Raw genomic sequence first — 9,990 nt, 5'->3', positions numbered from 1 at the left:
TCTTCCTCTTCCTCTTCCTCTTCCTCTTCCTCTTCCTCTTCCTCTTCCTCTTCCTCTTCCTCTTCCTCTTCCTCTTCTTCTTCTTCTTCTTCTTCTTTTTTTTAATGTATTTGGTTGTTATAGAGTCTTGCTACGCAGCTTGAACACATAGTGATCCTTCTGATTTCAGCCTCCCCAGCGCTGGGATTACAGGCATGCACCACCACACCCAGACTCTGGCCAACTCAGCCCGCCCTGGGGGCAGGGCCTGCGCTACATGTGGTGCCGGGAAGACACCACGGTCCCTGCTCTTGCCTAAGTAGGCACTTTAGTCTGTTCAGCTATCTCACCAGCCCAGTCCAATTCTTTAGTGACTCTATTGATCTGGATATTTCATATTTTGAAGGTTGTTTTCAGAATCTTCTTAAGGTCCATCCAGACTATACATTTTACTTTGGTGAGTTCTGGTACTTTGTCCTTTTCAGGGAATTGTTTAATTTAATGCAAGTTGTTAAATTTATGTGCATGGAGTTGACTTTTCCTTTATTGACCTTTCGGCGCCTGCAAGGTCTGCAGTTATAGCATTTTTCATTCTGTTTCTTCCAGTCTCTTCTAAGCACTACTGAGCTAGGCAATTAGGGTGTGGCAAAATGGGCTGTAGAAATAGGCAGGACACTTGTCAATTACAAGATCCTGGACAGTTTTGCAAATCCTGAACATAGACTTTTCCTAAGAACGTGAGCAGGTTGGATCAACAGGATGGTGTAGACCTGATATCAGCCTGAGACTTGGGATCGCAGCACTGCTTCTTAAGACCCACATGTAGGAGTTCTTGTGGCTTTTCTCAAGAAAATATAAGGACCATATAAAGGACATACTGAAGCCAGGAAGAGCTTGCTGTCACAGCCTTCCTCATGATGCCCTGCAATGCGTCCTAGTTTTGTTTTCCTTTGGCTTAAGTCTACTCTTCTGTCAGATTCCCTCTTTAGGCTATAGATTATTTTAAATATATCACTGTAGTGCAGTGTTTTTAATTCTTTTGGAAGGGCACCCAGTAGGGTAATAGCTGAGTCCAGTGGCACCCCCAGTCCAAGTTTTTTGAGGAATACATGCACTGATTTCTGGATTGAGTCTTTAAATTTGTTCCTTGTGCATTTTAATATGATGTGTATATTGCTGTTTAGTAGAATGTTCTGTAAATGTCAATTAAGTCTGGTTAGGTGATGGTGCTTTTGAGTTCTCAAACATTCTTTCTTATTGTTTACTTACCAGTTCATTTACTGAGAAAGAAACTTGGAAAATCAAACTATAGTTGTGGATTTGCACAGAGATTGCTTTTACTTACCCACGTTTATTGGCACAGTTTAGGTGTATATAATCACACTCATCATATGGAATTCATACCTGTATGTGATGTATCTTGAGTCTTTTTTCTCCATTCTCCCCTGCCTTCAACCCCACTTCCTCTCCCTACTTCAAAAAACTTAGTTTCCAATTTTTCCCCACATTGTTTTCCTCTTCCTCCCCTCAGTTCCCATTCCCATTTCAACATTTTCTTCTTATTTTATAATATATATTATACCTTTTGGTCCTTACTTATACTTTCAGTTTCTTATACCAGAGAAACAATGTGGTGGTATTTACACATGTATGTCTGATTTATTTCACATAAGAGTGTGTTCACAAAGTACAGCCATTCAATGAGAATGTCTCAGGATTATCCTTGTTTAGGACTGAGTAGTACTCCATAACATAAAAACCCTCACATTTTCTTTACCTATTTATTGGTTGATAGGCATTTGAGCTACATCTAAGATTTTGATATTACAAACTGTGCCGTTATGAACATGGGTGTGCACTTATCACTATGGTATGATGTTTTCTTTGACTTTTTGAGGGAAAATACCAAGAAGGGAAATAGCTGGGTCCAAAGGGACCTGTAATCCTAGTTTTCTGAATAATATCTACACTCATTTCCACAGTGGTTGAACCAGTCTTCGCTCTCACAAACAGACAGTGGAGAAGAGTTCACCTTTCCCCACAGCACCACCAGCATTTGTTGTTGGCTGATTTTATGATGATAGTGAGGTGGAATTCTCAGCATTGTTTTACTTTGCATCTCTCCAATGGCTGGTGATGTTGAATGTTGTTTTCATATATTTATTTGGTGTTTTTACTTCATCCATGAAGTATCTATTAATTTTAGATGTCCACTTCTGGATTGGGTCTTTAAACTTGGGGGGGGTCTCATTTTTTTGAGTTTTTGTATATTCTAGGTATTAGTCCTTTGTCTTGAGGAACAGCTGGAAAAAAATTTTTTTCCATGCTTTGGGTTGTCTCTTTACTCTGTTGGTGAATTTTTTTCTGTGATAAAACTTTTTTTAATAAGATGAGAGCCAGTTGTTGATTCTTTGTAACATTTTCGATGTGATCAAGGTTCTGTTTATAAAGCTTTCGCCTTACACCTATGTCAAGAGTTCTTCCTATTATATCTTCCATCAGATTTAGTGTTCCTGTTTTAATATTTGGATCTTTGAGCAATTTCAATTTTAGTTTAGTTACACAGAGATTTTGCTGAGAAACATTTAAGAGAAATGCTAGAAATAGGTGTCTTTGTTTAAAATATGCTTAAAATGTGGTGGGGTTTTTTTTTGTTTGTTGTTTATTTTCATTTTTTGAGACGGGACCTTACTGTATAGTTCAGGCTGGGCTTGAATTCACCATGTAGCCAGCCTGGTCTCAAACCCACGACAGTCCTCTTGGTGAGTTCTGGTACTTTGTCCTTTTCAGGGAATTGTTTAATTTAATGCAAGTTGTTAAATTTACGTGCATGGAGTTGACTTTTCCTTTTTTGACCTTTTGGTGCCTGCAAGATCTGGCATTATACGTGTGTACCACAGTAGCTGGCTTGTAAGTGATTGTATTATGTGGGAGACCTGTTTAAACTATGAACTAGTTGGTTGTCATACTTGAGAAGCTTGTTCATTTTACACAAGGTACAACTGGTTAGAGACCTAAGACCCAAAGAAATATATCAATAGGCAAATATTGAAATATCTTTTTTTTTTTTTTTTTTCAGAACCGGGGATTAAACTCAGGCTCTCGCGCTTGCCCAGGAAGTACTTATTCTACTGAGCCACCTCCTCAGCCCTGAAATATCTTAATAAGATGTAATCACTGTATAGGAGTAATAAATACCCCTATGCATATTGACATAACTGTATATATGGATAGCTTCAGTTATGAGGCTGTTTTCACTGATCTTTCTGAAGTGATGAGTACTGTTTGGTTAATAGATGCCTGTGCTTTCTGCAAATAACTGTTGTTACTGCATGAACCTTTCCTTTTTATATCTTTGGACCCTAATCACTCCGAGAAAATAATGAGTACTTCCCAGTGAGTCTTATAACTGGTTAGTTGAAAACCTAAGAAGAAGTCCATAGGAATTTTCTTTGTTAAAGTAAAATCTTTTCTTCAAATAATTGAGAACATCATTTTTACATCTGCTAATTGAATAGGTACAATATTTCCAGTCTGTGTAAATAATTATATACTGTTTCCTTTTCTCATTCTAACTTCTGTGTATTTTTGAAATATTGCTCATTTTTCCTGGTAAAATCCTAATAAATGCAATTAAAAGAACTATTATAATTTTTATGAGTATATCTTTAGCTTATATAATTTAAGCACTGACTAAACATGAAAGCAATAAAAAAATAAGGCCACCAAACTGATGAAATGGCAAATACAGAAAGTGTAAAAAGTAAAACAGTGGTAGTGTTAAGAGATTAAGACTATGGCAATTTTTGTCTCTTTTGATATTTTAAAATTGTTGGTCACTGAACAGTTCCATACTGTTTTTTCTCTTATGATCAACTGCATAAACCAGCCAGAAAAAAAAAAAAAGAAAGAAAAATATAGGTTACTGAGTAGAACTAGCTGTTCTATGGTCCTTTATGGACAACATTTAGCAAAGGAAAAGTTAAGATTCTAAAGAACTTACTTTATCTGGACAATTTTTACTTAGCATAAGTGGAAATATTCGTTGCTGTAAGTACAACACTTTAGATCTGTTACTGCCACTACAGCCATACATAAAGATGTTCTCTTTTCTACTGTGGCCATGAAGATCACAATATAAAATAACTTCTCGTTTCTCCATCAATCTACCAAGAAGAAAAAGGATGTTACTAAATTTTACCTGTGAATTTTCTTCTGTGGACTTGATTATAAAACATTATATCCAAATAATCACAATTTTTATGTCCTAGCTTTCAAGTCTTTCTCACATATCCATATGACATATTATCATTAATATTCACTGTAAAGCAATTCATTATTTCCTGTAACCTATCTACAGAAACTGAATGCTGTAGTGTTGTTATAAGGATGACATTTATTCTCCAGTCTCCAGCAAGATCTCTGCGCTGCATCAATCTGATTTTTCCTCTGAGCACAGAAAACAAATCACACCTCTCTCTGCCCAACACCTTTCACATAGATTCAGACTGAAATCCCATCCCTATTTATCTTTATAAATGCAAATTCTAACCCCATCCTCCAAAACCGAACTTGTTTCACTCACCTAACTCATCAAGCCATCGATTTTCTCTTTTTGACCTTCTCTAGCACTTTACTGGTATCGTTCTCTTGTGCTTGCCTAGGTATTTTTATACTTTTGATATTTAAGCTTATTAAGGATGACAAATACTTTACATTATTTAGAATGGTGATCTGTACATAAGTACTCAGATATTTGCTAAAAATGAACATGTAAATTTCAAATAAATATTGTAAAGAAAAGAAATTATGGTAAATTTTAAAAAACCCAATCCTTAGTCTATGTAATTCAGCACTCAACGATTTTAGAGCAATAAATATAGCCCCTCAAACTGGTTAATGGAAATGACTAATAAAGGAGGCTTTCAAAAGGTAACAAAAGTGGTGTGAAAATGGCAGAGTAACTAACATTTTTATCCATATTTTCAAGCTTTATATATTACTTAGTAAAATTACATACTAATTATAACTATGAAAATGTTAGCAATGATATTACATGAAATACAATAAAAATAAGATCAAAACACCTAAACCATTGCTTTGATGAAAATATTCCTGAAATTGTAATAAAATTTCAAACTAAAATTTGTTAATATATTAATATATTGCCTTTATCTCATTTGGTGCCTGATGAATTCTTTTTTCTTTCTTCTTTTTTTTTTCAAAATTTTATTGATAACCAGATAGCAATGAGACAGTTTCAAATCAAATCGGAAGTACAGTTTCAACAAATAATACACTGCATATATTCTTCTTAGTGGTTAATTGCTGTACAAGATGTGGACTTGAGATCTTATTTACAAACACCATTAGAACAAATCATTCTATTCATTAAGAGAATGCAACTATACATCTATCCTAACCACTTTGAATACACAGATACAAAATGGACATTCATCTGTATACCCTATTTCTTCTAAGTTCCGTTATTGAATATTATAGGTGTGCAAACTCAGCAAAATATTCTAAAAGAGTCCAGTAGCCCATAATAGCATTGGGTCTTCTGTTTAACTGGCAATGTCAGAAATTATTGACCTGAGTCCCCCACAGCTCAACATAACAGCATGGCTTTATTTCCTATATTTCGTCTTTATACTTTTCTACTGGATGGTTAAGACCAAGGTAAAGCAGGACCTGTGCAACAAGAGTTGTAGCTTTTGGGTCTGAGAAGGTCAGTGAAATGCCCTCAGGATTTATTCTGAGATCCTGTACCTCAGATTGTAGAACCTTTGTCGGTGCAGCCTTGTGGATGAGTCACGGCCATTGCTTGGCCAATGTGCTCTCTGTGAAAGCATGAGAGAGGGTTTTCTCTCCATGTGACTCTCCTTAGGCACACTCTACGTCCTTGATCACTTTCCTCTTTGGCCCCATAATCTTCTTGATCAGAAAATTTGGGACACTACCGAGGTACATGACGTCACAGTACAAGTTCTCATATGTCCTGAGTCTTAATTGACCTTAGAAGGTTTGGGCCAAAATGTTGGCTTTCATTGTAGCCCTCCTTTTTCTCTAATTTTGGTCTGCAAACTTAGGTTGTTAACCATCCAGAAGATAAGCTTATTGTTATTATCAAAAGATTTAGGCTATTAAGCTTAACCTCACTATCTCACTGCATTTCGAACATCTTAGGCATAATAAGGAACATGTATTTTTCATCAAGTATTGATATGTTGAACTTTAAGTCCCTACATAATATGATAAAAACATTTAAAAATTAGATTATATTTTAAAAATAGGATAAAGAATTATATACTTCTCATGTTTGCACATAAGTCCAAAATTCTCACCATATACAACCTTGAAGTAGGACCCTCCCACAATGTTCCTTTTCCTGTCTCTTGTTTTCATTCACCACCCCCTTCTTCTTGAATATCCAGCTACCCGAGAGACATCATACCAGTAACTGGCATGTCATGACAAGCCGCCCATATTCAGACTACCAGAATACCAGAATGACAGGCATTCCAAACATGAAACTACTGTTACAAATTACCATCTGCAGTGTAGTAGCTTAGTTCACAGGTATCAGTATATATAGTTAGTCAGAGTGAAAATCTTTCCAGTTAACTGCTAGATTAAAAAATCTTCTGAATATTCTCAGGATCATTGCTTTGCTCATCTTTTACATATAACTGTATGGCTTGACATTGTCATGTTTACTAGCTCTTCTCCTTTCCCTCTCTTGATTAGTTAGTCCTTCAGATCCTGCTTTCCTTTTACTTGTATTATATCTTTCTATTTGTATTTCTTCCTTGGAGTTCTTATACTAGGGAGACTATACGATATTTACACATGTGTGTCTGGTTTATTTCACTTATGAGTATATGTTCAAGTGGCATCCACTTCAATATAAAGGCTTGCAGTTTATCATTCTTAATAGCTGAATAATACTCCATTGTGTAAAAATACCACATCTTTCTCAACCATTCCTCATGTGATGGGCATCTTGGTTGCTTCCAAGATTTGGCTATCACAAATTGTGCTGCTATAAACATAGGCACACATATATCCCTATGATATGATGTTTTCAGATCCTCTGGGAAAATTCCCAGTAGAGGAATAGCTGGTTTAAAGGGGATTTCCAGACCAACTTTTCTAAGGAGTCTCCATACTGATTTCCATAACGGTTGCACCAGTCTACACTCCCACCAGCAGTGGAGAAGGGTTCCTTTTTCCCCACAGCCTCTCCAACATTTGTTGTTGGGTGATTTCTTTATGATAGCCATTCTTTCTGGGGTGAGATGATATCTCAATGTGGTTTTAATTTGCATTTCACGAATGGCTAGTGATGTGGAACATTTTTTCATATATTTATTGGCTTGTTTAATTTCATCCTCTGAGAAGCGTGTGTTCATCTCGGATGCCCATTTCTGGATTGGGTCTTTAAATTTTGGGGTACTAGTGTTTTTTAGTTCTTTATAGATTCTAGAGAGCAGATCTTTGTCTGAGTACTTATTTGTCATGATTTTTTCCAAATTTGTGGGTTGCCTTTTCACTTTGTTGGTAATTTCTTTTGACATGAAAAACCTTCTCAGTAAGAGCAGGTCCCAGTTGTTAATTCTTTCAACTGTTACCCATGCGATTTGATTTCTGTCCATGAACTCTTTGCCTACCCCTATGTCTTCAAGAGTTCCCCCTACTTTCTCTTCCAGGAGATTTAGTGTCTCTGCTTTAATGTTTAGATCTTTAATCCACTTTGACTTTAGTTTAGTGCATTCTAACTGATAACATGCTGTTGTCATAAAGCCACTAAAAAGTCCTTACTAGTACAAAACTAACTAGATTATAAAGCATGAATGTTAAGATAAATCCTTAACCATGTAGCATACTGTGCATTTTAAAATCCTAAATTTCTCAGTTTAATGATCATTTAGCTTCTTATAAGTGGAAGGAAAATTCAAATTAATTCCCACAGAAATATTATTACTGCTGAAGTAAAACAGACATTAACATCTTTCACCATACATTAATTAAAATAGCTTTAGGACCAATTTGAATTTTTTCTTACTCATGGTTAACTAAGATACTGTAATTATTTTATTCTAGGTATCTCATTCTAATGTGCTTTATTTATTTGTCTTCTTGAGATATGGTCTCCTTATGCAGTTCAGGCTGGCCTTGAGCTCACTGTGTAACAATCCTCCTGCCTCAGTGTTACAGTCTGTGTCTAGTTGTCCCCCCAAGTTTCATGCAGTCATGGGGCAGCTTCTGGAGTTTGTGACTGATTCTTGATCCAATGCTGGGATTATGGGTGTGAGAGCCCTGGGGCAGATATGCTACATTACGGTATAAGGAGGGGAGAGAGGCTAGCTAGCTGCCTGTGCTGCAGCCCCTCCCTTTGTGCCCTGCTCTTTGCTGCCACCATGAAAGGCTGCTATGTACCACCATGAAAGGCTGCTCTCTGCCAGACTCTGCCTTGGAGCCAGCCAAATATAGACTGAAACCTCCACAAACTGTGAGCTAAATAAACCTCTCCTTCTTTAATTTTGATTGGTGGGTAGTTTGTCCCAGCAGTAACAACAACAAAATAACTAAGACACTCAGCCTCCCGAGTGATGGGATTAGAGGCATGTGCCACCATGCCCAACTAATGTGCTTTAAATGTAGCTAGATATACTCACAGCATTCACCTTTGCACACACATGCGGCTACTTCCTATTTAACTACCTTTGGTTAGTTACTTTAAGGTATTTCACTTTCTTGGAAGTCTTTCTGAATCTTGCTAAACAGACTCTCACCTTAATCTTCCTACAAGGCAGTATGAGAACTAGTATGTTTAAAAGAGTTTCCAGAGAGACAAGCCTAAAATATTGGCCTGTAATCCAACATGTGTCAGATCAGGAACCTCCAATATCGAAGAGCTTTAAATAGACATTATAGACATTTTAGTAGGCACCCACCTACTCCTCATATCTCCACTTCTGTGCCTGAATATCTCTTTCTCTCTCTCTCTCTCTCTCTCTCTCTCTCTCTCTCTCTCTCTCTCTCTCCCCCTTCCTCCCTCTCTCATCATCAAACATCCAACTGTAAAGTTTGTTGTTTGGGAATAAATTTAGGTTGATATAAAAGTTACAGAGATAGTGTATTGTCATAAATAATCTTTCCTGCCTTCCTCTAATGTCAATATATTGTATAACTATGGTACATTATAAAAAGAGACCAACACCGACACAATGCTATTAACTAAAATCTCAACTTTGTTTGGATTTCACTAGCTTTCCCATTAATATTGTTCCTTTCCCTAAATCAAACCCAGGATGCCATTTTACACATAGCTTTCTTTTTTTATTGTTCACATCCCCAGGAAAAATATAAGTCATGAGTTGTTCTTTTATTACTTAAATATTTCCTAACTAACTTTAAGGAATAGTGGGGTTCACAGTTGTGAGTAGTATAAAAGCCAGAGTTTTCAGTCTTATTGTGGGGTTCTATACTTCACTTTCTACATTCCTAAGCAGGTAAAAGGATTCCTATGAAAGTGGAAATTGAGGTTAAACTGTCTGACACAATTGGAGCCATTCCAGGTGCTTCTAAAACCTGTTATCCCCAGTCCTAGCCCAGGTCCAGTGAGTGTGTGGAGAGCTTCCTGCTAACCTGTGCCTGCAGGACCAGTCCCAGCCCAGGCGCAGAGTGGGCCAGACCCTCTCTCACCCCCTCGGGCCGCCCCCCACCACTCAGCCGTACCTCCCCAACCCTCCCTCCGAGTAGGAATTTCTGCCGACTTCCAGGAACCCCCAGACCCAGTCCTAGCCCAGGTCCGGTGAGTGTATGGAGAGCTTCCTGTTACCCTGCACCAGCGGGACCAGTCCCAGCCCAGGCACAGCGTGGGCTGGACCCTCTCCCACCCCCTCGGGCCGCCCCCCCACCACTCCACCGTACCTCCCCCACACCTCCCGCCCAGTAGGAATTTCTGCTGAGTTCCGGGAACGCCCAGACCCAGTCCTAGCCCTG

The 9,990-nt window shown here is 37.6% G+C and overlaps 1 protein-coding gene across 1 annotated transcript in view; it reads right to left on the bottom strand.

The window, feature by feature from the left end:
• Agbl3 (ATP/GTP binding protein like 3) overlaps positions 1–9,990 on the bottom strand; it is a 109,954-nt gene that overhangs the window by 65,573 nt on the left and 34,391 nt on the right. The window contains exon 8 of the mRNA XM_023713790.1: positions 3,983–4,145. Within this exon, the coding sequence (XP_023569558.1) occupies positions 3,983–4,145 (163 nt within the window). The remainder of the gene's footprint in view (positions 1–3,982; positions 4,146–9,990) is intronic.

Source organism: Octodon degus, unplaced genomic scaffold (assembly GCF_000260255.1).
Source record: "Octodon degus isolate 3935 unplaced genomic scaffold, OctDeg1.0 scaffold00032, whole genome shotgun sequence".
NCBI lineage: Eukaryota > Metazoa > Chordata > Mammalia > Rodentia > Octodontidae > Octodon > Octodon degus.
Note: the sequence above shows the minus strand (reverse complement) of the source record. Positions and strands in the feature narration are given on the sequence as shown.